General features: G+C 44.1%; 1 protein-coding gene across 1 annotated transcript in view; it reads left to right on the top strand.

The window, feature by feature from the left end:
- The window catches only part of LOC132987190 (titin-like), a 169,636-nt gene that overhangs the window by 22,776 nt on the left and 120,384 nt on the right, over positions 1 to 26,476 (top strand). The window contains exons 29-74 of the mRNA XM_061054087.1: positions 14 to 277; positions 380 to 640; positions 726 to 986; positions 1,209 to 1,469; positions 1,558 to 1,699; positions 1,793 to 1,961; positions 2,193 to 2,424; positions 2,591 to 2,875; positions 3,005 to 3,121; positions 3,252 to 3,440; positions 4,736 to 5,230; positions 5,501 to 5,989; positions 6,362 to 6,412; positions 11,005 to 11,283; positions 11,565 to 12,131; positions 12,345 to 12,626; positions 12,713 to 12,991; positions 13,092 to 13,373; positions 13,460 to 13,738; positions 13,824 to 14,111; positions 14,227 to 14,505; positions 14,602 to 14,883; positions 15,519 to 15,797; positions 16,038 to 16,316; positions 16,447 to 16,725; positions 16,821 to 17,108; positions 17,203 to 17,481; positions 17,565 to 17,846; positions 17,953 to 18,228; positions 18,318 to 18,596; positions 18,689 to 18,967; positions 19,072 to 19,359; positions 19,447 to 19,725; positions 19,928 to 20,209; positions 20,697 to 20,975; positions 21,064 to 21,345; positions 21,435 to 21,713; positions 21,811 to 22,098; positions 22,207 to 22,485; positions 22,577 to 22,858; positions 22,990 to 23,268; positions 23,523 to 23,801; positions 23,985 to 24,263; positions 24,393 to 24,671; positions 24,830 to 25,108; positions 26,126 to 26,404. Of these exons, the coding sequence (XP_060910070.1) occupies positions 14 to 277; positions 380 to 640; positions 726 to 986; positions 1,209 to 1,469; positions 1,558 to 1,699; positions 1,793 to 1,961; positions 2,193 to 2,424; positions 2,591 to 2,875; positions 3,005 to 3,121; positions 3,252 to 3,440; positions 4,736 to 5,230; positions 5,501 to 5,989; positions 6,362 to 6,412; positions 11,005 to 11,283; positions 11,565 to 12,131; positions 12,345 to 12,626; positions 12,713 to 12,991; positions 13,092 to 13,373; positions 13,460 to 13,738; positions 13,824 to 14,111; positions 14,227 to 14,505; positions 14,602 to 14,883; positions 15,519 to 15,797; positions 16,038 to 16,316; positions 16,447 to 16,725; positions 16,821 to 17,108; positions 17,203 to 17,481; positions 17,565 to 17,846; positions 17,953 to 18,228; positions 18,318 to 18,596; positions 18,689 to 18,967; positions 19,072 to 19,359; positions 19,447 to 19,725; positions 19,928 to 20,209; positions 20,697 to 20,975; positions 21,064 to 21,345; positions 21,435 to 21,713; positions 21,811 to 22,098; positions 22,207 to 22,485; positions 22,577 to 22,858; positions 22,990 to 23,268; positions 23,523 to 23,801; positions 23,985 to 24,263; positions 24,393 to 24,671; positions 24,830 to 25,108; positions 26,126 to 26,404 (12,765 nt within the window). The remainder of the gene's footprint in view (positions 1 to 13; positions 278 to 379; positions 641 to 725; positions 987 to 1,208; positions 1,470 to 1,557; positions 1,700 to 1,792; positions 1,962 to 2,192; positions 2,425 to 2,590; positions 2,876 to 3,004; positions 3,122 to 3,251; positions 3,441 to 4,735; positions 5,231 to 5,500; positions 5,990 to 6,361; positions 6,413 to 11,004; positions 11,284 to 11,564; positions 12,132 to 12,344; positions 12,627 to 12,712; positions 12,992 to 13,091; positions 13,374 to 13,459; positions 13,739 to 13,823; positions 14,112 to 14,226; positions 14,506 to 14,601; positions 14,884 to 15,518; positions 15,798 to 16,037; positions 16,317 to 16,446; positions 16,726 to 16,820; positions 17,109 to 17,202; positions 17,482 to 17,564; positions 17,847 to 17,952; positions 18,229 to 18,317; positions 18,597 to 18,688; positions 18,968 to 19,071; positions 19,360 to 19,446; positions 19,726 to 19,927; positions 20,210 to 20,696; positions 20,976 to 21,063; positions 21,346 to 21,434; positions 21,714 to 21,810; positions 22,099 to 22,206; positions 22,486 to 22,576; positions 22,859 to 22,989; positions 23,269 to 23,522; positions 23,802 to 23,984; positions 24,264 to 24,392; positions 24,672 to 24,829; positions 25,109 to 26,125; positions 26,405 to 26,476) is intronic.

The raw sequence follows: 26,476 nt of genomic DNA, 5'->3' as shown, positions 1-26,476 counted from the left end.
TATTTCTCCACAGCTGTGAAGATCAAGAAGACTCTGAAGAACCTGAACGTGGTTCAGACTCAGGAAGCAGTGTTCAGCCTGGAGCTGACCCATGAGGATGTGAGGGGAGCACAGTGGATCAAAAACGGTGTGGAGGTCCAGAACAGCAATAAATATGAGATCACAATTGAAGGCACAGTCCACACCCTGAAGATCAAGAACTGCACCACACAGGATGAGTCTGTCTACTCCTTTAAACTGGGGAAACTGGCAGCCAATGCCAGGCTTAACGTTGAAAGTAAGTAACAACTGATCGTTCGAAAATATTGGAAACACAAGATGTCAGATTTCTCATAAAGTAGCCAGAAGTAAAACATTAACAAAATAAACGTTCTTACAGCCCTCAAGATTCTGAAGAAGCCAAAGGATGTGACATCTCTGTTGGGTGCAACTGCCGTGTTTGAGGTGGGCATCTCTGAGGACGACATCCCTGTGAAATGGATGTTCAACAACACAGAGCTGAGGCCCAACGAGCACTACAGGATGCTGTCTGAGAAGAAGAACCACAAACTGATTGTCCAGGATGTGGACAACAGTAAAGAGGGACAGTACACAGCTGTGGTGGGCCACCTTCAGTGCATCGCTCGCCTCACTGTGGAGTGTAAGTTTATTAAATGACAAACATCTTTTGTAGTGGAAAGCCGTCGTGTATGTAAGATATATTAATAAGGACATTTTACCCTCAGCTCTGCGCGTCACCAAACCCCTGAAGAGCGTGGAGGTCCCAGAGACTCAGGTGGCCACACTCGAGTGTGAAGTGTCTCACTTCAACGTGCCGTCCACCTGGCTGAAAGACGGTGTGGAGATTGAGATGAGCGAGAAGTTCCGGATTGTGGTTCAAGGGAAACTCCACCAGCTGAAGATCATCAACACCAGCAGGGATGACTCCGCAGAGTACACCTTCGTCTGCGGGAATGACCGAGTGTCGGCTACGCTAACCGTTAGCCGTAAGATTGTTTCCTTAGCTACCATTAATAACACATTTTATCATATGAGATTTAAAGCTCCAGACAAGGAGAACCGATTTTTAAATTTCAGATTAAATTCATGATTGTGTTGTCTATTTCACAAAAGACCTCTTGATTTTTAAGGCCTTTTTGCATTTTTTAAAGATTAATGGCCATATCAAGGTTTCAATAAACTAACCGTTAGTTTTTGTTGCTTACCAGCCGTCCTCATCACCACAATGCTGGAAAACCTGAACGCTCAGGAAAAAGACACGGTCACTTTCGAGGTCACCGTCAACTACGAAGGAATCAACTACAAATGGCTGAAGAATGGCGTGGAGATCCGGTCCACGGACAGATGTCAGACTCGCTGCAAACAGCTCAGTCACACTCTGAGCATCAGGAATGTTCACTTCGGAGACAGCGCTGAGTACACTTTCATGGCCGGCTCTGCAGTCACTACAGCCAAACTCTATGTTGAAGGTAAGATTGTTTTTCCTTGTAGCTTTTTTCCACCAAGCCTTGATAGAACCTTGTTGGTGCACACGTTCATTCTCCGTGTTTTCTACAGCTCGTGTTGTTGAGTTCACCAAACACCTGAAGGACCTGAAGATCACAGAGAAAAAGAGAGCGACGTTTGAGTGTGAAGTTTCCGAACCTAATATCCAGGTGATGTGGATGAAGGACGGTCAGGAGCTTGAGATGTCCGACAGGTACAGTAGTTTAAAGATTATACATCACACATCATGCAAACAAAGAACATCTCTGATTCAGTGTTCTATACTATCTTTATTTGTTTCCTGCAGATATAAAATGACCTCAGATAAATTGGTGCACCGCCTGGCTCTGCCGTCTGTCCGTCTGTCTGATGCCGGTGAATACACCGCTGTCGCCGGGTCCAGCATGTCAATGGGCCGGCTGGCAGTGGAGGGACGGAACGTCAAAATCTCAGAGCCCGCCAGCAGAGACATCACTGTAAGATTTTATAGTCATCCAGCATCTATTACAGGACTGAAGATTTGGAAATACTTCCTTCTTTGGATTTTCAGCATAAATTAGATTTCAAATTAAAACCTCTAAAATGTATAAAAAAGTAATCCATAGCTTTTGCATATTCTTTAGTTTGCTGTATGTTCCAACCAAAGATCAGCAGATTTCAGCCAGAATCTCATTCTCACTTTAAACCAATATCTTGTGTTTCTGCAGGTTGTTGAGAAACAAAGGGCAACCTTTGAGTTCGAGGTGAACGAGGATGACGTGGAGGGTCACTGGCTGAGGAACGGGGTGGAGATCCAGTTCTCAATGGAGGAGAGGTTCACCTACGCCACCATCAGGAAGCTGCACCGCCTCACCATCTCTGAGACATACAGAAGTGATGCCGGCGAGTACACCTTCTTAGCCGGCAAGAACAGGAGCACCATGAACCTCCATGTTAAACGTAAGAGACGTCACAGAGACAATCAGTTCACACTCCTAATCAAACATATTCACTCTATATTAATTCTGTTCTTTACTTATGTTTTATGTAATCATTTAAACTCTGCAAACACTGACGTAATGTTTCCTGAGATCTTGATAAAAAGCTTCTTCTGTCCTATTTCCAGTGCCGGAGCCTCCTCAGATCGTCCGCCATATGGAGCCCCAGACCGCAACATCAGGTAGATCAGTTCGCTTCTCGGTGCAGGTGAGCGGCATCCCGTTGCCTCAGGTCTTCTGGTACAAAGATTCTCAGGCTCTGTCCACCAGCTACAAGTGCAAGTTCCTCCATGACGCGGATGAGCACACACTGATGCTGCTCGAAGTCTTTCCTGAAGACGCTGCCGTCTACAGCTGCGAAGCCAAGAACGACTATGGAGAGGCGACAAGCTCCGCCCCTCTCACTGTGGAAGGTAAATATAGAAATGTATCACTGCAAGGTTTGGCATGGTGGAATGTGCTTTTTTCTTTAAGGTTTTATATAAGGTATTAAGTTTGCGGCAAAGCATATTGATGTTTTTGTGATTTCGTCTGTCGTTTAGTTCCTGAGGTGGTCGAAACTGTGCGGATCTCTGCTCCAGTCCTTTTGGCTCCCATGCGGGACATCCTGGTTGCAGAGGGTCATCCTGCTCGTTTCCAGTGCACCATCTCTGGGGAAGGTAGGGACCACCTCTCACTTTAAAATGAAATAAATCCTGTCACAGTTGAAGCTCCCAGTGTTCTGGGGACTGTAGTTGACAGAATCCAACATGTGCTGTGCATGATGCTGACTGAACACTGTGTCTCCAGATCTGCAGGTTTCTTGGTTCTGTAATGACAGAGAGATCAGACAGTCGGACATCTTTAGGATGTCTCATTATGGTGACATCTGCCAGCTGGACATTTCCAAAGTTCAAGCCAGCCATGAAGCAGAATATTCATGTGTGGCCACAAATTCAGCAGGAATGTCCACAAGTGCTGCCACTTTGAATATCGATGGTGAGTACTTCAGGTGGTTGAAGTGTTATGGATGTTTTCAGGCTACTGTTCACTGCATGATATGACTTTGGTAGGAGAGAAACACTGGGTTTAGCAGGGGAAAGTTAGGATGACCTGGGATAGCTTCCAGCTAACATAAAGATTTTAGGTTTCTGCTTAAGGATTCATCATATTCTCACAAAAAAAATCTGTATGGCATCTTTAACTGACTGCCATGATGTCAAGTTCAACAAAGGGGCCAGTAACCTCTTTGTGCCCACTATGTATGTTAGAAATGCCACTAAATAAAATAAAATTCATTAACACAATCATGTAAACACTGAGTGTTACTAGAAAGCTAGCATTAGCTAGTCCACAGCCACTGGGTATCAGATTAGAAGGGTTTAAATTAGGTTAGCACATAGAGGGGAAGTTGCATGCTGCTTCGGTGAGAGAAAATCTTTCCCAAATGTTGAAACAGTTGCTCACAGTTACTATCAAGCTAAACGTTTTTAGAGAACCATTCATTTAAAGTTGCAATACAACAGTTAAAAAGTACCTAAATTACTTCTCCAGACCAAACTGCATAGATCAGCTGCTAAAGAGGCTAGTTTGTTAGCTAAAGAGGCTTGTTTGTTAGCTAGAGAGGTTAGTTTCTTAACTTCACTTCGAGAAACTTTTCTTTTCTTCACAATAACAAAGTCCAAAAAGTATTCTTGTCACAGGTCCAACTGAAACCCTTCTCCTTGATAACAACTTGATGCAGACAGCCTCCCAGATCAGCCGATGAAAAATGTTGAATCCTTTCATTCTGATATTATAGTGTTTGTGAGCATGCAAGACAAACACTCATCACTCAGAACTGAAGCCTGTTGTCTATTGTGGCTGTTTTCTCACATCTTTACTGACAGCAAACATGATGATCATTTAGGTTACTCTTTTGTGATGCACGTCTGTCCTTTATTCAAGCTCTTAAAACCTGATGCCTTTATTCTGAAACATCAGTTTTTCTTTCAGAGGAATGCAGCATGCTCTAAACAGAGCTGAACTCTGGCAATCTAAGTTTCCAGGTTCCTCACTCTCAGGCACTGACATAATCCAATAGCTGGTTTTGATTTTGATTTTTGTCTCCAATCAAGCTTGCATGATTGACAGCGGAAACAGCCACTGTCCACTCTCTCACTGATGGTCACTGATCCGCAGCGCTCTACCCTGGCTGCACTCTTGTCAAACCAGTTTTTACTCAAGTAACCTGAAGAAGTCAGCAGAATGATGTGTTGACCTAACTCTTCTTCTAACTCTTTCTTGTTGCCCAGATGAAAAAGCCTTAGCTAGTGTGTCAAGCACTGTCGCTGAGACTCAGAGTGAACATTTCAGCTCTCTGTCTGTGGGACAAACTTCCCACAAGGTTGAGTTTTCTGAGTCGGTCTCTGAGAGTTCCTCAGTGTCTTGGAGGACTGTTGAGATTCAGATGGAGAGTATGAGCACACTGGAGATGAGCTCTGACAGCATCTTTGATATCAAACTCTCGACCAGACCTGAACTGTTGATGGAAATGAGCGACATCCGTGTGAAAAGCGGAGAGATGGCTGAGTTCAGCTGCTCCTTCAAAGGGCAGCCCTTCACTGGGGTAGTGTGGGATCACAATGGCCAAAGTCTGGTGGACACGGAGCGGGTGAGGAGCTCTCAAATGGGGGGGCTGTTGTCTCTGATCATCCAGAGTGTTGGCATGGCGGATCAGGGCATGTACTGCTGCACCGCCACCAACCAACACGGCCAGAACAGCTCCTCTGCCAAGCTGACTGTCGAAGGTGGTTAATCTTTCTTTTTTTCCAAGTCTGTCTCTCCATTTGGTCCATCCTCCACTCCACCTGCTCCTCCTGCTTCGCCCCCTCCTCCCATGATTTAATATGTCCTGTTAGCCTGTAACCTGTTAAAATGTAATACAATAACAAGTCTCCCGCTGTTCCAAGCTTCTCACTAACCACATCCATACATCCCACTAACCCCTTTAGTGTCTGGAGTCATAGCCTTTGAAACTCTGACCCCTAATTCCTCTCCCTAACTTTATTCTCACCCAGCTAAAGAAGCAAATCTCAAAGCAGAAACCCCCATTCCCACCGATTCTGTACGTAAAGTGTCTCAGGCAGACAGGGAGACCCCTAGTGACCCCCCCAACCAAGAAAAGCAGGAGGTTGTGGACAAGCCTGGACCATCTCCTCCATCTTCCCAGAGACCTTACAGCCTCATCAGGCACCTGTACTTCCCTGACGTGGAGCCTCAGCGTCTCTCCAGCTTCCCTGAGTTCCTGATCAAACTGCCGCCTGAGCTTCTGATCACAAACAGAGACAGCGGCTCCTTGTATTGCGTTATGAAGGGGGTTCCCTCCCCGTTCCTCATTTGGCTTTACAACCGGTTGAATGTTGAGGATTCTGTGTCTTACTCGCTGAAACATGACGGCCCCTTGTGCTGTGTAAATCTTAACAATATGGGACCCGGACAAGGGGGCTCTTACACTTGCAAAAATGTGACCTCAGCTGACGATGCTGAGTGCAACACGGTGATGAAAGGTTGGCATCTGCATGCTTTTGGTCCTTCTGCTCGCTCGGGCTGTTTGGCCCACCACTCATCCACACTGCTTTCCACCTACACAGCCAGCAGAGGCACATTTCTTCACACGGTGACAGCTTCTCTTCAACGAGGTTTTAACCTCTGTTTTAGACGACAAAGAGAGAGGGACACTCACATCACTGAGAGTTTTGAAAAAAGACAAGTGCCGTACACTAAAGACCAAAAGGAAGCATGTCCAAAAGTTTAAAGAGAAGACAAATGGATAATATGGATGCACGACTTGTCACTGATTCTAACAGTCTTGCACCATATGCGGCTTTATGTGCAGTTTTGGGAGTGTTATTAATTTGAAAATGTTTGTGTCTTTACAGTAACTGAAGTGCAGAAGGAACCTACGGATCAGGTCAAGGAAGAAATGAAAGGTAAATATTGTTTCTGTCCAACAGAGAGTTGTTTTGACTTTTCTTCAGGTTGGGCTGTTAAGAAATGTTACATAAAAAGTTGTATTTCATGATTCAGAAGGTTATAGGTGTGTTTGGATGTCTCACTTTGAATTTCAGATGCTTTACATGACTAAATAATATGTTTTTAAAATATGCACAAGTGGTTCTATTTGTCCCAAAAACTGTTGTTTAGAAACTTTTAACTGTACCTCTGAGTCTACCTGAATGATGTTCGCTGTTTTTGGACTGTGGGTCTCACTTTCCTTTAAAATGTTGTTATGTCACTCAGCTTTCTCTAGCTCAACCATCACAGAGGAAGAGGAAACCCAGGAGTCTTACTACACTGGTCTCAAACTAGCAGATAAAACCAGAACACTTGAACTTAAGCCTGAGTCCAAACGCTTCTCCAGCAATTTGGAGAAGAAGAAAGAAAAACCAGTTTTTCTCAGCCAACTTTCTCCAGCAGCTGTGACTGTTGGAGAAACTGCTAAATTGACAGTCAGAGTGTCAGGTTTCCCTAAACCCACTGTTCAGTGGTTCTACAATGGGCAGACTATAACAAAGTCGTCCGTATATACATTCATCCACGAGCGGGATGAGTTCAGCTTGGTCATCGCCAAAGTTCAAAGGGAATTTGAGGGAGAGTACTCGTGTACTGTCAGTAATAGATTTGGCAAATCAACCTGCACCTCTCATCTGCATGTTCAGGTTAAGGGGCCAGAAAAAGAGGAAACAGTAGACAGAAAACCCTCTGTACCTGCTGGAAAAGCCCCAGAATTCATGAAAAATATTGAGTCTGTTCAGCTGTTTGAAGGCAGTCAGGCCTTCTTCAGATACATGGCGACAGGAGATCCTCTTCCTGAGATTCAGTGGCTCAAAGGCAGCTTTCACATTCAGCCTGGTGGGTTCTGTATCATTGTGAGCAACCCAGATGGATCAGGCTTTATGAATTTAAAGAGTGTCAAACAAGAGCACAGTGGTGTCTACACCTGTAAAGCCTCCAACCAATACGGAGAGGCTTCTTGTTCTGCCAAGCTACTGGTGTGCAGGGAGAAGGTTCAGGAAGAGCACACAATGGTTAAGAAAACCAAAGGTTTGAAAATATCCATGACTGAACAAACCACAGAATCAAGATTCTTAGCTGAGAGGACCCTGTCTGATCAGATGATTTACACCATTAGCACTGAAGACAGGCAGATTATTCCCAGTGAGGAGGCAGGAACCCTCAGGGAGCTTGATATCTCTGCGGCCACCCTTCACCGAGAGCTGCTCACCCAGCAGGCTGCAGTGCTGCAGTCTCATGAAATACAGGAAAGGGTTTCTGTAGCTCCCAGTCACCCCCCTCAGGTCTCAGCAGTCCCTATGAAACAGCTTCACATGTCAACCTTCTTATCTTCAGTCCAGGAGAAACAAAAGATCACCGAGCAGCACTCTGAACGGATTCTCAGTCCTGAGATCGTAGAACTTGAATTTGCCAAAGAGCACCCCTCGAAACTCTTGTCGGCCACATCTGAAGAGACCCTCCCCCTCTCCACAGTGAGAGCCGAGGCCTTAATGGAGCAGGCTACAGAGCACCTGAAGACATCGACAGAACCCAGGCAGCTCATTAGCAGTCACCAAGTCCAGTCCACACTTGCTATCCTAGATGAAACTTCTGAAGCCACCCACAGGCCAGAGGAGGAGAGGAGTTTCAGAGTCACAGAGGGGGTTAAGATTTTATACTCGGCTCAATCTACAGGGCACCTACCAATTACAGAGAGACACTGTGAGCCTTTGTCAGATTTAGATTCAGCTACTGAACCCTTTATTGAGAGAGAGCAGTCTAAACCAGTGGTAGCACCAGTGAGTGAAAATAGAGTGGCTTTATCCAAGGAGCAGACATTTAAAATACACAGACCAGAACAGGAGAGTATCATCCCAGACAAAGTGACAGTTTATAAGTCAGCTGTAACCGCTGAAGAGAGATATGAACTCCAAGGTGAAAAGGCAGGGCAGGTTCCAGGCATAGCATCTTCTTTGTGTCTGCAGCCCCAGAGAGAGGGAGAAAGAGTCCTGAACCTGCAGGTTATCAGTGAGCAGGATATTTTACAGTCTGAGGGCAGGTTCAGCAGTGAAAAGCCATCTACAAAGCAGGCAGAGGCAAGGAAGAGTCCAACACTTCTGCACTCTGTCACCCAAGAAGAGCAAAGGACCACTGTTTGTGAAATGACCTCAGAGTTCTCAGCAAAGACTGATACTACAACTGTTCAGCCAAAGAAAGAGTTACCGTCAACTAAATACCTCCAGTCAATTCATTCTGTAGCAGTTTTACCAAAGGAAGACATACTTACCATCACTAAACCTGACCAGCAGGTGGCCGCCAAGAAGCAGGAAAAGGCTAGAACTCATGCAGCTTCTTCAGAAGAGCGAAGAGAGATCACAGCAGAGTATCACAAATATCTAGATGTTTCTGTAACTGGAGTTCAGTCAAAGCTTCAAATTGAGCCCGGGCCTTCCAGCATCCTCGCAGTCTCCTCCAAACCCATACAGCTGCCTAAAGAGGAACCATTCATGAGTGATGCCAAGCAGCAGCGTGCCCTAGTCCAAAAAGAGGATAACTGGAGAATTATGCACTCTTTAAGTATCACAGACACTCAGACTTTGGAGGAGGGTCACACCATTAGCATTCAAACTGATGAGAAGTTCAAAACTGAGATAAGAATTGAGCCCAAGATCCCGAAAAAACCTGTTTTCATTGAGGAGAAGGCAGTTGCCACTGAAAGCTGTTCTATCTTAGAAGCAGCTGAGCAGGACTATGCAGTTCAGATCCAGGAAGGTCAGACAGTCCAACGATCGGTGTTGCTGGAAGAAAAGCGTGTCATAACCGGAGAGCAGTCCTGTGAGATGCATAAGTCTGAGGGCTCAGCTCTCAGCATTCAGATGCAGCCTAATGAAGTACTGTTTGTTCATGAGTCTCAGGACACTCAGACTCTTCCCAAAGAACTCAACTTTGTCATTCAGATTCCCAAGCCTTTCAGTTTACCTCTCCGCCATCAGCTCAGAGATGCTCTTAAGTCTGCTGTGGCCAGTGACCAGCTAGAGTTACTGGCCGATGTCGTGGGAAGGTTAGAGGCAGTGGAGGTTCAGGAGGTGAAGGTTAACAGAGAGCCCAAACGGGCCACATGTACATACTTGATTACAACACCAGGTGCCCCAATGGAGATCACACTGTCATTTGATGGAGAATACCCTCAGACAGCTGACCTCAGGTCTGAACTCCAGGTAGCTCTGAAGGCTATGGTTTTCCAGGATCAGCAGAGTCTCACATCAGAACAACCAGGTACCATGCAGATCGACAAGCCCCAGAGAGCGCTGGTCAGTTCAGCACCCTCCAAAAAGGTTTTGTCGACTGTGGTGGACACCTTGACGGTGGCAGAGAGTGCAGTAGGGTTTCCTCCTGCTGTATCTCAGTCTGCAGCTGTCAAAACTGAAGCCGTGGCTTCCTTCCACAGTGCATCAGTTCAGAGTTGTTCTGAGATCCGTGAGTCTAAGCAGGTGAGCAGTATTAGAGTCGGGTCAGAGAGGCATACCGCTGCTGCTGAAGTGACTGCCTTAGTGCCTGTGGATCAGACTCCTGCTGAACATCATGTGGAAGTTATCATCCACAAAGAAAGCAGAGAAGAGTATCTCTCAGAGGCTATCATGATAAGTGAGTCCTCTGACAGTCTTCTAGATTATCCTGTTGTTGTTGATTCTCTGGAAGACATTTGTGCTGAGGAAAATGGTAAGGCCTCTTTTACCACCACCATTAAGTACACCACAAGAGTTAACTGGTTTTTCAATGGCCAGTTGGTAAAATCTGGCAAAGAGTTCAAGTGTTCTAAAGACCATGACAAATACACATTAATCATTGAAAAAGTGGTCAAGGAGAAGCACCAAGGAGAATATGTTTGTGAGGCTGAGAACGAAGCCGGCAAGACGACAACTTCATCAAGACTCACTGTGGTCTCAAGAGGTTTGATGATGGACGATTCTTTGATATCATTATCAACTAACTTCACACACGTGGATCCATTTCTGTTGTCTGCAAACCTCAAACATAACTCGAAATTTATACAAACTTTGGTCAGTCATAAAAAGTCTTAAACATAGTGCGTGAGTGTTTTCTAAGCCAAACCATTATGAGAAGTTTGAGGTTTCACCAGATATCAGTGACATCCTTCTCCTCCAAGGTCATCCTTTACTCCACATTTGTAGCACTCTATTTCCATTCCTCTGTACCATCAAGGGAAAAAATGACTTTATTTTTACTCATCCATCATTCCTCATTCTTGGTCCATTCCTTTTGGCATGTTTTCTCTCCTTTTTCATTCCACAGAATCCTTTTACCATCTTCACTTTCATTTCAATTTTCCTCCTCCAGTCACTTTAACCCAAATTAATTCCTTCTCTTCTTTACAGTCACAACAGGATAACTGTGTGTCACTTCCATCAGCACCACATCACCACTTGCAGTGGAAACATTAATATTTGCTTTCATTTTTACAAGTTATTTTCATTAATCATATATTTCTTTCTCTCCAAAAACGCAGTGAAACCTGTGTTCAGGCACAGGATAGTCCCCGTGGAGATCAACATTGGCAGCTCTGCCAAGTTTGAATGTGAAACTGAGGACGCTCCCAACGTGAGCTTCAAGTGGTTCAAAGATGGACACCCCATCAAAGAGGGGGACAAGTACAGGATTATCAGTCGCTTTAGCACTGCCAGTTTGGAGCTTCTGAGCCCAAATAAGGACGATAGCGGTGAATACACCTGCAAGGCGTCCAATCAGCATGGAAGTGACGAATGCTCCGCCTCTCTCAGCGTGACAGGTAAGAACAAGAGTTTTTCCTTCCTCTCTGCTGGTTGAGTTGGATCTGATATTTGTGTTGATTGGAGCTTGAATCTAAAGCTGTAGTTGATTCTTTCTCCTACAGGGTATAACTTTGTTGTTGGTTGCTGGTCTGCATTGTGTTTGATTGGTTTTGAATTTTTTTTTTTTTTTTTTGCCCTGCTGGTTTGTTTTTGATTATTGGAAAGTTTTGGTTAAGGTTAAATGACAGAGTATGACATATTACAACTAATATGTTTCTCTTTTTCTGAATTCTTATAGAGCTATGTCCTCCTGCCTTTATAACTAAACCTGAACAGCAGACTATGTATGTTGGGAAAAGGGCAATGATACAGTGTGTAATAACAGGATCTGTTCCACTGAATGTTGTCTGGCTCAAAAACAACCAGACCCTACCCACAGCGCCCACACACTACCAGATCCATTGTGAAAAGAATAAGCACACTCTTGAGATAACCAAACTTGAGCCAGATGACAGGGGGCTTTATGTGTGCAAGGTGTCGAATAATGTTGGGACAGCTGAATGCAGCATGGAGCTGCGTGTTATTAACCAGCCCAACTTTGTAAAGCCCCTGGGTCCAGTCGCGGCTGTGGTTGGAGCTCCTCTACACCTGGAGTGTCAGGTGGATGAGGACACTGGAGTAAATGTCACCTGGACCAGAGATGGTAGAAAAGTCCACCAGTCTCCGGACTGTAAACTGTCTTTTGAGGATAAGACAGTGAGTCTTGATATCCTAAAGACCACACTGAAAGATTGTGGAAATTATGTATGCACAGTGACAAATGAGGCTGGGAGTGCCTCTTGCTCCACTTCTGTGAAAGTACAAGGTAAGAGCTGTGTCCTTATTTTTCATGGCTACTGCAGCATTTGAAGCTTTAGCAAATCTGCAGTACTGGAAAATAACTTGTTTTATTCTGTGGTGTTCAGTGTCAGATGATATCAGCTGCACTTTCTAACTTCTCCTCTTCTAATGCTGGGTTGTTATTTGAAATATCTTCTTTGATTTTAAAATGGCTCATTTTAACCTCACACCTCTCCAGAGCCGCCTGTCTTTGTAAAGAGGCTCGAAGCTAACACAGTTTGGAAGCAAGGCAGCACTGCACGACTGCAGTGCAGCATCAAAGGATCCCCTGAACTCCATACCAGCTGGTTCTTTAATGACAGCAAACTCTCTGCGGGTGGCAGATACAATGTTAGTCAGAAGGATGGTCTCACCACTCTTGAGGTACAGGATGTCATGCTAAGTGACAGTGGAAACTACTCCTGTGAGGTTCTTAATGACTCTGGCTCTGAAAGCTGCAGCACTAAAGTCACAGTGAAAGGTTTGTAGATTTAGGTACCTCTGTTACAGAACCAAATATTCAGTCAGAAAAGGTATTTTCTAACGAAGCGATATGTCCTCCTTTAGAACCCCCATCTTTCAGAAAGGAGTTACTCCCCATAGAGGCGGTCAGAGGATCTGTAGCTGTGTTGGAGTGTGAGATTTCAGGCTCTGCACCATTCGAGGTGGCCTGGAAAAAGAATAAGAAACGTCTGTCCCCAGATAACAAATACAGCATAGTCTCACAGGGAGCGCTGAGCTCTCTCCAGATCCGCTCATTTGAGAGCGCTGACACTGGGGAATATGAATGTGTCGTGTCAAACGAGGTCGGGTCAGTAACATCGAAGTCAGTAGCTAAACAAAGAGGTTAGTGATGTCAGAAAATAAAGAGGAACTTAAACTCTTTGATTAAAACCATCGTAGTCCTCATTTGTTACTTATATTATTACTAAATCTGTTATTTCAGAGCCACCTATGTTCTCTAAGAGGATTGAGAGTGCTACAGCAGTGTTGGGAACCACAGTGAAACTACAGGGAGCCCTCAAAGGCTCGGCCCCCATCACTATCAAATGGTTGAAAGATTCTGAGCTGCTCAGAGATGACGATCCGAGTGTGAAAATGACGTTTGAAAACAACATCCCTAGCATTTCCTTCTCATCTGTTGAGATGAAGCATGGGGCCAAGTACACATGCCTTGCTGAAAATGAGGCAGGGCAGCAGAAAAGTGAAGCTGTCTTAACCATTCAAGGTTAGAACACAACCCTGTTTATTAGAATTATTAGAAAAGTTCAGAAACACATGTTCCTAAAGCCTAAATGCAATGTTGTGTTATAGAACCTGCTAGGATTGTAGAGAAGGCAGCGTCCATCAGTGTGACTGCAGGGGATTCAGCCACTTTGGAGTGCACAATCTGTGGAAGCCCAGACCTCAAAGTGAAATGGTTCAAAGATGGCAAGGAGCTGATGAGTGGGCGTAAATATAAAGTGATTGTGAAGGAGAACACTGCCACCTTAAAGATTCTCTCAGCAGATAAAGGAGACACCTCGGAGTACATGATGGAGGTGTCCAATAAAGTAGGAAAAGACCAGTGCACCTGCTCAGTCACCATTATAGGTCAGTTAGCCCAGAATACAAGTTTATTACAGCTTTGAGATTTGGCTCTTATTGACAGTAATGAGCTGGACTTATTTCCTCACAGATCGTGCAGTGCCACCGTCCTTCACCAAATCTCTAAAGAAAGTTGATGGAAGTGTTGGTAGTAATGTTACTTTGGAGTGCAGAGTTGCTGGGTCTCAGCCGATGATTGTTTCCTGGTACAAAGACGATAAAGAAATCCACAGTGATGGAAAATATAAGATTGATGTCAGTGAGAGTACAGCCTCCGTGACTGTAACCGGCCTGGAGCAGACAGATGGAGGAGTTTATAAATGCCGGGCCTCGAATGATGCCGGAGAAAAAGAGACCAGTGGTACCTTGTCTGTAAGAGGTCAGAGGTGTTATGTTACTTGAGATTTAACAGGAATATGGCAGACATTTTGCTTAATCAAAGCTATTCCTTGGCTTTGAACATATGTGCTCTTTTTCTTCCCAAATAACTCCAGAGCCTCCGGTGTTCACGGTCAACCCGGAATCCCAGGACGCTTCACCGGGATCAAACGTTGTCATAAAATCAGCTTTCACAGGATCAGCTCCTCTGGTTGTGAAATGGTTCAGAGAGGAAAAAGAGATATTCACAGGGGGGAAGTGTTTCATAAAGAAAGATGCTACTTCAAGCGCTTTGGAGCTTCACTCTGTGAAACCCAGTGACTCTGCTAGATACACATGCCAAGTATCCAACGATGCTGGGAAGGTGGATTGTACTGTAGACCTCTTTGTGAAAGGTGCTCTTTCAGTCTTTCTTTCAAAAAACATTAATACCCTGTTTAGTTCTTTCGTTTCCTTAACCTCTTGTTTAAACTGTTCCTGTTAATTTACAGAAGCCCCAACGTTTACAATCAAGCTCGAGCCCTCACAGCAACTGAAAACAGGACAGCCTCTGAAGTTGTCCTGCAAAGTACAGGGCACTCCTGTTATTAGCATCTCGTGGTTTAAAAATGGGGAAGAAATAGCCTCAGACCACAGACATACAATGTCCTTCGACAACTCTATAGCAACTCTGGAAGTAGACGACTGTTCTATAGAGGACAGTGGAGATTATGTCTGTATGGCATCCAGCGAGGCCGGCAGAGACCAGTGCAGCAGCTCAGTAACCATGAAAGGTAAATTCAGTCCTAAGTAGTCTGCTTATGTTACGATGGTCCACATTGTTCTGTAACACGTTCAATACGCCTACATTGATGGGAAACTGGAAAACTGGAGGCTTCTTATCAATACAGAGGACTACTCTTATCTTCATTTAGTGCTGAGGGATCACACCCTGTAGTATTTAATCAGAACACTTCTTATATTTGCATAATCAACTTTAAGGTCCAGGTTGATTGGCGCCTCTAAATTTCCTACAGGCAGGAATTTGAGTGTTAAAGGGTTGTCCGATTTGTCCATCCTGTAATTGTCTGGTGAAGCTCAGTCAAACTCACTCCAAGGAGAGAAAGCAGAACTCAGCTATCATCTGATAGCTAGTTTGATAACTGCAAACTGTGTAAAGACAAATTGGTGATTGTCCTCCAGTGCTTAGAACCAGTGCGCTCCACTGGTGTCTAACATATTGTCAAGAACCAGTGCGACTCCATTGGTGTCTTGACTCACGCAGTGACCAATGAGAGGGCAGAGTTTGTAATGTAGACGTTGTGAACAGTTAAATGAATTCTGTGGACCACATTGGCCTCATGAGACTTGAAAACACTCAACCCTCCATTGCCTTTAAATATAACATTACTGATCTTTATTTTCATAGAACCTCCAGTGTTTGTGAGGCCTTTTGAATCGGCTGAGCTTGTGAAAGGATCTTGCATTGTCTTGGAAGGGGCCGTAACAGGTTCTCCTCCATTTGAAATAAGCTGTTTCCTCAACGATAAGCTGATCAGAAGCGACCCAAGGCATAAAATCAGCTTTGAGAATGAAACTGTCACTCTTCAGATCTCACACTGTGAGACTGCAGACGCTGGGACATACCAGTGCACTGTTGCAAACGATGTTGGGGAGACATCTTGTTCTTGCCAGATTTCTCTTAAAGGTTAGTCCAAGGACAGCGTCTATACTATCTACTGATCAATGTGCAGATTCTTCAAATATGTAATCTAGGCACCATGGCATTTACTCTAAATAACATGTTGCTTTTTTGCTGAGCTTGTTTTTGTTATTTGGCAGAAAGTAGCCTATTAGATCAGGAGATGATGGTTTGCAATGTGGATAATCTGTGTTAATGTAAATCCTTCTACTGCATGCAGTCTGATGTATGATCTTCTCTCACTAGAACCACCATCATTTGTTCAAAGACTAGAGGATATGTCCTGCATGGTGGGATCTGAGATCTCTATGAAGTGTATGTTATCTGGATCACTTCCCATGACTTTCACCTGGATAAAGGATGATCATGAGCTCACAGAGGATGAGCATGTTAAGATGTCCTCTGAAACCAAATGTGCCGTGTTGAATTTGAAAAATGCTCAGTTATCACACGGTGGGAAATATGTCTGTCAGGCAATGAACAAAGCCGGGACTCGCAGCTGTGCCGCTGTGCTCGTAATGACAGGTTTGTAGGATGTGACTCTTCCTTGTTTTAAATGCTGTCGCTTCATTTGTCAAGCTTTTTGTTTCAACTGTCGCATTATACCTGTTCATAGTAGCAGCTAACGCAGTGTTGGATTATTGTGTCATCCTAGAGCCAGCAAATATCACAGAACATGCAAAGTCTATCAGTGTAACTCAAGGTGACCCAGCCAGGCTTGAATGCAGATTCTCAGGCACTAAACCGCTGAAGTCCAGATGGACGAAGGCGGGAAAGGAGCTGACCTCAGGCCAGAAATATAACATAAGAGGCACAGACGCCAGCTCTGTGCTGAAGATTGTTAAAACAGAGAAAAGTGATAGTGGTGACTACACTTTTGAGGTTTCAAATAAAGCTGGCTGTGGTTCCTGTGAAGCAGCTGTGACGGTCTTAGGTCAGTTTTTGATGAAGTACATATTTTATCACATTTTCCTCTCTCTGATTTGCACAAAGCACTCATCTCTGTTTGTTGTATTCTGTGTATAATAGATCAGATTTTAAAACCGTCCTTCACAAGAGAACTGAAGGAGACAGAAGGTATCAGAGGATCGTTTGTTCATCTGGAGTGTCTCGTCTCTGGCTCCCTGCCGATGACGATAGAGTGGTTTAAAGACGGGGAAGAGATCTGTACAGATGAGAAACACAAATGCACATTTTTTGAAAATGTTGCTTTCCTGGAGATCAGCTGTGTTGACATTAAAAACAGTGGCTTTTATACCTGCATGGCTAAAAACAAGGCGGGATCAGCCCAGAGCTCGGGGACGTTGTTTGTCAAAGGTTTGGATTCATTTCTTGCATTCTCAGTGCTTTCCTGCAGTTTAAGGCCTTATCATGTTGTATGTGTAATGAATTGGGTTTTGCCCACCAACAGAACCGCCATGTATTCTTGAAAAGCCAGAATCCATAAATGTGTTGCCTGGCTCAAAGGTCCAGTTAAATGTACTGGTCTCTGGTACAGCACCACTAAAGATCAAGTGGTTTAAAAACAAGAAAGAGATTTTATCAAGTGCTGACTGCTCCGTGATCAAAGACAACACCTCGAGCACACTGGAGCTCTTCTTTGCCAAAACCTCAGATTCTGGAGACTACATCTGTGAAATACAGAACGATGTGGGCTCAACGTCGTGCCAGGCAGCACTCTTTGTCAAAGGTGTATATCAATCTCTTTCCTTAGTTAGTTTTATGTACTTTAAAGAGATGAAAATACTCCAGTAACTTGTGTATTCTTTTCAGAGCCGCCATATTTCCTTGAAAAACCTGAAGGTGTATCAGTGGTAGCATCAGGAGACGCTAAAGTGTTTGAGTGCAAGTTAGCTGGTACTCCAGAGATCTCTGTGCGCTGGTTTAGAGATGGAGCTGAGATTCAGCAAAGTGTCAAACACAAGATCTCATTTTACAACTCTGTTGCCACCCTGGAGATTTGTGAAGCTAGTGAGAATGACAATGGTAAATACATCTGCGAAGCGTGCAACGAAGCAGGCACAGAGAGTTGCGGTGTTGAGCTTGAAGTGAAAGGTTGGTTTCCCTCAAGTCTCTCAGTATTAAAGTCAAGATAATTTTACATGTGCCAACAGTAGAAATCAAAGGATGCTTCAGTTTGATTTGCTGTTTTATGTTTCAGAACCTCCTTCCTTTTTGAAAGAGCTCATGCATCTTGAAGTTGTAAAAGGCTCCACAGCAGCGTTTGCTTGCAAAGTGACAGGAAGTGCTCCATTCAAGGTCACATGGTTCAAAGATAGAAAGCCTATCAAATCCAGCCAGAAGTATGTTATTGCTGATAGTGACAATGTGAGCTTGAAGATCCAGGACTGTAAAGCGGACGATGTTGGTACTTATAAGTGCTTGGTAGCAAATGAAGTTGGAAGTTGTACCGGCTTTGCAGCTTTGTCTCTGAAAGGTTGGTTTTACTAAACATCTCACTTACATACATTAGGCATGCAGTGCTGTGTACGCCGGTATTACAATGATTACTTCTGTTTGCATTAGTCCCTCCAACTTTCCATATGAAGATAGAAAACGTCTCAACTATTGTGGGAGGTGCCGCTATCTTCCGCTGCACGGTGGAAGGTTCTCAGCCTCTGTCTGTGCAGTGGCAAAGAGACGATAACTGGATCCCAGAGGACCCAAAGATTGAGAGAACATTTCAAAACAATGAGGCCACACTCAGGATCCCGGTCTGTGAGGCGCCTCACATGGGAAAATACACATGCCATGTTGTTAATGAGGCCGGGCAGGACAAATGCTTTGCCAAGCTGGTAGTGCAAGGTACCTCTGCTTCAAATTTAATGCTTTTGCTTAACATAAGAGCTTGCTCTAACAGCAACAAGTAAACTTAACTTTGTTCTTCGCTGTTGTAGAACCACCCACGATCACAGAGAAGCCTGAGGTAGTCAAAGTGACTTGTGGAGATCCTGTTACTCTTGAATGCAAGGTAGCTGGAACTCCTGAGATAAGTGTAAAATGGATCAAAGATGGTAAAGAGCTCCAGTCAAGGAAGAAACACAGTCTCCACTTTGTAAACAACCTCAGCCGTTTAAACATACCGACCTCTCAGCTGGAAGACGGTGGAGAGTTTCTGTTTGAAGCCAGAAACTCTGTTGGGACCTGCAGCTGTAAAATCCTGCTGGTTGTTTTAGGTTTGTCATATTTTACCATTAGAATACAATCAAATCATCATTTTTACACGTAGACTTGTGTTTTTACTTTGAATCTAATTTTCTCTTAATATCATCTCAAACAGAGGAGGTCATTCCTCCGGTGTTCCTTAGAAAATTAACAAACATTCAAGCGATCATGGGTTCAGTAGTAACCATGGAGTGCAAAGTGGCTGGTTCTCTTCCAATGTCTGTTGAATGGAGCAGAGGGAAACAAGAGATTACCAAGAGCTCCAAATATAAGCTCCTGCAAATTGAAAATACTCTCTCACTGGAGTTCAAACTGACAGAGAGTGATGATACCGGAGAATATTCTTGTAAAGTATCCAACAAAGCAGGCAGCATTGTGTGCAATGGAGTTCTTACAGCTAAAGGTTTGCATTCAAAGGTCATCTTGATCAACTTGTCAACTCAATTGCTTTTAGTCATGTATCTTAATAATCTTTCTGTATGGGTTTCAGTGCCACCAAGGTTCAAATCTGAGCCTGAGTCTCAGGCTGTTATTCCAAAGTCTACTGTGTGCTTCAGAAGTGACTTTGAAGGAACACCTCCATTTATGGTCAAATGGTTCAAGGATGACACCGAACTCATCACAGGACCCTCCTGTACAATTAAACTGGAGACGTATTCTTCCTCTGTAGATCTGCACTCAGTCGGGACTCTGCAAAGTGGGATTTATTCATGCCAAGTTAGCAATGAAGCAGGCGCAGTGAAAAGTGCAGCAGACTTGTTGGTGAAAGGTCGGGCATTTCTTTTTTTTGTCCATCACCACAAACTTTACTCCATCTTTTTTGTCCATTTCCCAGCCCCTCTTTCTTCATTTCATTTTCTCAAACTCACCCTGTTAACATTTCTTTCTTTCCAGGATTACCTCCATACGTCACAGACTTGTTCATGTGTTGCTTGCAGTTGATAATAACCTGATCTTTGTTGGCTTTGCAGAACCACCACAGTTTGTCCAGAAACTTCCTCCCACTACCTTTGTGAAGCAGTGTGAGGGATACCGTTTCGAATGCAAGGCCACGGAGGCACAGTCTCTGACAATGTGCTGGTACAAAAATGACCAAAAGATAACCGATGGAGGCAACTATAAAACAATGTTTGTAGACTCCACCGCATATCTCCAGCTTTGCACCACAAAGTTCGAGGATAATGGTGTCTACACCTGTGAGGCTCATAATGATGCTGGCAGTGCAAGCTGCAGCACTGTTCTCAAAGTTCAAGGTCAGCTATAGACTATATCTTGGCTACACGTTTGATTTTATGGATTGTGTCCCCTCAGAACTTGTGTAGCATGAAAAAGAAGTAATGAAAATCCTCTATCATGCCGGTTATGAAATTTGATTTAATCTTAAGTGCTTTTGGAACCTTGTCTCAAAACTTCAGCATGGAACTCAACAGCACCACCTTCTGTTCCTGTGAAATAAAGTCTTTTGTCCTCCTTTGTGTCGGATAGCATGAGTCTGAATGTTACCTCTTTTTTTAGAAGCATGCATTTCAAGAACTACATAAGCTTTACTTCGTTGAGTTTCTTTGATCTCAGTATAAGACCTCGAGTCCAGACATAGCATGAACATAAGAAACTGTTCCTCTCACCTCTAATGACCTTCGTCTTCTGTCATCGTCTGAATGGATTCTTCAAGCATGGACTGAATTTAAGCATGACCCTCTACAAGAAACTTCTGCTAATGTCTCTTCATATATTTTCCAGAGGTCCCATCTTTTACTAAAACCCCAAGCCCAGTAGAGGGCATTAAAGGGAAAGATGCCAGCCTACACTGTGAGGTGTACGGCACGCCACCATTCCAGGTAAACTGGTACAAAGACAAAAGGCCACTGAAGGAGAGCAGGAAATATAAGATGGTCATTGAAGCCAGCTCTGCCACTCTTCACATAATGAAGCTGGAGCTGGATGACGCTGGTCTCTATGAGTGCAGAGTGTCCAACAATGTAGGAACTGGATTCTGTCGCACCACCGTTAGCCTGAAAGGTTTGTAAAGGATCGCTGACCATTTCCTCAAAGTGTAGCATTAGTGTGATTGCTTCTCCTTACGTTTGATCTTTCCATCATCATTCAGAACAACCAGCGTTTGTGAAGAAACTGGTGGACCAATCAGTCAAGGTTGGTCAGCAGCTGACTCTGACAGCGACAGTGAAAGGCTCCGAGCCTCTGACTGTGTGCTGGGTTCAGGACAAAGATCACATTCTCAGAGACGGTGATAACAGGAAGATCACCTTTGAGAATAACGTGGTCACTCTTGTGGTGCCTAAAGTCGACTCGATCACTACTGGTAAATACACCTGCAAGCTGAGAGGAGACTCTGGAGTTGTTGAGTCTGTCTCCCAAGTGACCGTTCTAGGTTTGTAGAACTCCAAACTTCTTCACATTACCTTGAGTGACAGTGTCAGGATTTGTTTAGCTCAATATCTTTTTTTAACTAATTTCTAGAGCCCGCCGCTATCGTGGATAGCCCAGAGTCATTGAACGTGAAGTCAGGAGAAAATACCTCTCTTGAAGTCACAGTTTCTGGCTCACCAGAACTGAAGGTTCAGTGGTTCAAGGATAACAAAGAACTCTCTGCTGGTGCCAAGTATCAGATGTCCTTCACAAAGAAGGTTGCAGTCCTGAAGCTTCGCTCTGCAGATAAAGCAGATGCCGGAGAATACAAGTTAGAGGTCACAAACCATGTTGGTACGGCCTCTTGCAAAACTAAGCTCTCTGTTTCAGGTTGGTGGCCACTGTGCACATGCTCACTAAAACATTTGGATCCTTTTTCCAAAGAATAGCTCAGAATGCATAATAACTTGTTCTTTTTTGACAATAGATAAGTTGATTCCTCCAAGCTTCATAAGGAAGCTGAGAGACACCCACCTTGTTGTTGGTAAGCCTGGTGAGATGGAGTGTAAGGTCGCTGGCTCCGCTCCCCTAACAACATCCTGGTTCCACAACGGCCAAGAGATCAAGAGTGGACCAAACTATGACATTAGCTGCACTGATAATAACTGCAAACTGAGAGTCCCAACAATCAAGATGTCAGATTCTGGCAAATACACATGTAAAGCTGTAAACTCTGCTGGAACCAGCGAGACCAGCGCTCCCATGAATGTGACAGGTCAGTAGATGTGAAGTCAAGAAGAGAAATAGTCAAGGATCTTTTTGTTAGCATGGGACCAGGCTCATAACAAAGAGTTAATGACATCCTTTTTTTATGTGAATCCAGAACCTCCTTATTTCGTGGAATCACCCGAAGCGAAGGAAACACTACCCGGCAAAAATGTGTCTTTCTCAGCTAAAGTGAACGGCAGTGCTCCACTGAAGGTCAAATGGTTCAGGGGAGCTAAAGAAATGCAGCATGGTCGGGGCTGTGAGATCAGCCTGAAGAACGAAGTCGCTACTTTGGTGCTTCACAAAGTTGAGAAATCCCACGCAGGAGAGTACACCTGCCAAATCATTAATGAGGCAGGGAAGGAAAGCTGCACGGTTAATCTGTTCGTTAAAGGTTTGTTAGCATGATAGAAATCTTTTTTTAACCATTTCTGCAGCTCTTTAAATACATCTGATGTAACTGATCCTGGAATTACCTCTCTTAGAACCAGTCCACTTCGTGAAGAAGCTGAAGGACGTATCCGCCGAAAAGGGAAAACCCTTGAGGCTTGAGGTCACATTTGCTGGAACTCCGAGGGTAAATGTGACCTGGAAGAAGGATGGTAAACCCGTCTGGGCCTCATATCAGTACAATGTGATCACGACAGACACCTCCTGCATTCTGGAGGTTCTTAGCGCTGACAGGACGGAGGCTGCCGGTAGATACTTTTGCGAAGTAGACAACGGAGTCGGAAGTGACAAATGTGAAGCTCAAGTGTCAATATTAGGTAAAATAAATATGAGTTTACATACAATTCATACAATTCATACAATCATTCATCAATAATTCATTGATTCATTAATTTGACTTAGCTCAAAACCAGTAGTTGTACTAAACCATCATCATCTTTCACTTTAGAGCGACCATACTTTGTCGAAAAGATGGAGCCAGCAGCACTAACCGTGGGTGATGCGGTCACCCTGAAATGCCGTATTGCAGGGACCCCTGACATCTCTGTAGCTTGGTTCAAAGGTGATGGAAAGCTGCGCAAGTCGAACGTTTGCTCAATGGATTTCACGAACGGTGTTGCAACTCTAAAACTGATCAAAACAACCAAATTTGATCACGGCGAGTACACCTGCCAGGCAGAGAACCGGGTCGGCTCAGCCTCTGCCAGGTGTAACATAATGGTGAAAGGTGATTCTCGTTTCCATACCTGTTACTTTCTGTTTGTAGATCCTTCTCTGTTACAGGATAATGAAAGTGAAAAGTTCACTGAGTGCTGGTGATTTATAGTTTGTTTTCTCATACAATAATAAATCCTCCACTAGGGGGTTTCAGTACATTTTTCATTTCATCCTTGATAGTAACATTAACCTTCCTAAGAGGCCTACAGTTGCATGGCAGCATAACAGTTGGCACATTTCTAACATTAACCTTGCTTCTCTCAGAACCTGTGCGCTTTACCGCCAAGCTGGAGGACACTACTTTCATAGTCGGTCAGCCGCTGAAACTGGCCTGTGCTTACATTGGAAGCCAGAGGGTCAACGTCACATGGAAAAAGGACGGCAAGCTGATTTGGGCGTCTTATCAGTACAATGTTAGAACCACTGATTCTATCTGCGTTCTGGAAGTCCTTAACAGCGACAGGCCAGAGGCAGCTGGAAAGTACACTTGTGAAATTTCGAATGGGGTGGGAACTGACGTCTGCCACGCTCGAGTGAGCCTAGGTAAAATCCAAACTCTTCACACATCACCTGCTTTTATTTCATTAACTTAACCTTCTGCTGCAATGTAGTTTGCTATCAAGACAGCATAAGAAAATATTTACAGTTAGTCAGGACTAATGCCTGCTTGCTAGCATAACACAAAGTGTTCTTACATGCAACTAACCCCACCATTACTCCTCTCAGAGCCCGCTCGCTTCGTCCAAAAGCTGGAAGACACGTATTTCAGACTCCGTGAAAGGCTGACCTTAAAATGCATGTACACTGGAAGTCAGAGAATCAACATAACCTGGAAGAAAGACGGCAAACTAATCTGGGCATCGTACAAGTACAACGTGAAGACCACCAAAGACACCTGTTTCCTGGAAGTGCTCAACAGCGACAGAGAAGAGGCTGTTGGGAAATACACATGTGAAATTTCTAACGCCGAAGGAAGGGATGTGTGCCATGCTAATGTCAAACTAGGTAAACAGGGATTTAAAACATACCTTCAGTCATTTGCACTCTAATAACACATCATTCAGCAGGTCCTTTATAAACCTGAACATCACTGCTTATATTATCTAACACCATCATGACTAATTGATTTTTTAGAACCGGTTCGATTTGTGAGAAAACTGAGAAACACCTTTTATAAAATCGGCCACCCTCTGACGCTGGAGTGCACGTTTACCGGCAGCCAGAGGATCTACGTCAGCTGGATGAAGGACGGCAAACCCATCTGGGCTTCGTACAAATACAACATTAAAACCTCCAACTTCTCCAGCACCCTGGAAGTTCTCAACAGCGACAGTGGGGAAGCTGTCGGGAAATACTCGTGCGAAATATCCAATTCAGAGGGCACTGATATCTGCCATGCTATGGTTAAGATAGGTAATGCTTCACTCCAGTAGATTCCAACTCATTTTAGTTTCAAAATGTGAATAATCATCAATTCTAGCAAACCCCCTGCTGAGCAGACCTTTACATAGACATGCATTTGCTTGCTATCACAAAAACACAGAAACTAACATCATCATTGCCTTCTTTAGAACCTGTGCGCTTTATCAAAGAGCTGGAAGACACCACTTTCAGACTGGGCCAGCCGCTGACACTGTACTGCGGGTTCAGTGCCAGCCCGAGGGTCTATGTGAGCTGGACAAAGGACGGCAAACCAATCTGGGCTTCCTACAAATACAATGTGAAGACTACAGATAACTCTTGTGTCTTGGAGGTCCTAAACAGTGACCGTCTTGAAGCAGCGGGCAGATACTCCTGTGAGATCTCAAACTCTGAGAACTCTGCTATCTGCCACGCTCAGGTCAAGCTAGGTAACACATTTAACATGAAGGCTCAAAGAGAAGGCTCATTTTTTCTGTTTTTATCAAACCAAAATATGACCAAGCAAAACACAAAACAATTAAACTTTTACTTGAATGTTTAACTCTGTGAAAACAACGACGACTTTCAGAGTAGATTTCCAGAAGCTGTCCCTTCAGAGCACCTCCTCCCCCACCCATCGCTGTTTGTTGCCCCCCTCCCCCACCGCTCTAAAGCCCTTTTCATAGTTCAATTGCCCTACAGCTCTGTAACGAAGCTCCTTCATCATTACATCTATGTTCATTTATATTGATTCTTTAACAGCGTTACATTAGTGTCCCAGCCTGTGAATTCATCACTGTGTTGCACACAGCCCTGTTCTCCGCTAATCCCATCTCGCCCATGTAACGCCTCTGTTACTTACTCCGATGGTGGTCAAGAAGTAGGATCACTTTGCCCCCCGATTACGCTTCCATGACCTTCATAATGGAGAACTATCACAGGAGTAAAAGTGTTGTGGCGATCTGAATAGGGCTTTAGTGTTCCGACCGATTGATGCCGTTTCTACAACTGATCTCCATTCAGACATGATGCAGCCCAAAGACGATTTAGTTATTTTTTCATAAAATAATTTTTTTAGTTTGTAAAGTCTGTTGGTTCTTCTTAAATTGTTACCTTTGTGACGGAACTTTGCCATTGTACCCCTACTAACAGCGCCGGTGAGTGGGCGGGGCTGCTACTTTCTCAGGGCTGCGGTTAGAGAGGGAACATGAATGAAACATGTTCCCTAAGATAAACAACAAGCTGAAGCTAGCGCCGTCCCAGCGATGTGATTGATCAGTGACATCAGTGATTTTCTGTAAAGTCTTATTTTAATTGGTACTTTTTATTTCAAGTCTTTAAAAACTGAAAACAATGAGCCTTGTTTTGATCATTGTCAAACTTTCTCTGCATATTCTATTTCATATAACATTGCTTAGCATTGCCAATAGTTCACAACTAATAACTAACATCCTTGCCTCTTCTAGCACCTGTGCGCTTTGTGAAAAAGCTGGAGGACATGACCTTTAGGGTTGGACAGCCTCTGAAGCTCCAGGTCATGTACACGGGCAGCCAGCACGTGCACGTGACCTGGACTAAAGATGGCAAGCCCATTTGGGCTTCGTATAAGTACAACATCAAGACCACGAACGACTCCTGTCTGTTGGAGGTTCTCAATAGCGACAGAGAAGAGGCTGCTGGGAAATATTCCTGTGAAATATCCAATGCTACTAGCTCAGCTAGCTGTCATGCTCATGTCAGACTAGGTAACTACTTCCTATCATGCTCACTCACTGGCTTGCTTATGGCTCAGGGTATTTATCATGACTAACACTAAT

The sequence above is a fragment of the Labrus mixtus genome, chromosome 13, assembly GCF_963584025.1.
Source record: "Labrus mixtus chromosome 13, fLabMix1.1, whole genome shotgun sequence".
Lineage (NCBI taxonomy): Eukaryota > Metazoa > Chordata > Actinopteri > Labriformes > Labridae > Labrus > Labrus mixtus.
This window is presented reverse-complemented; position numbering and strand designations above follow the sequence as displayed.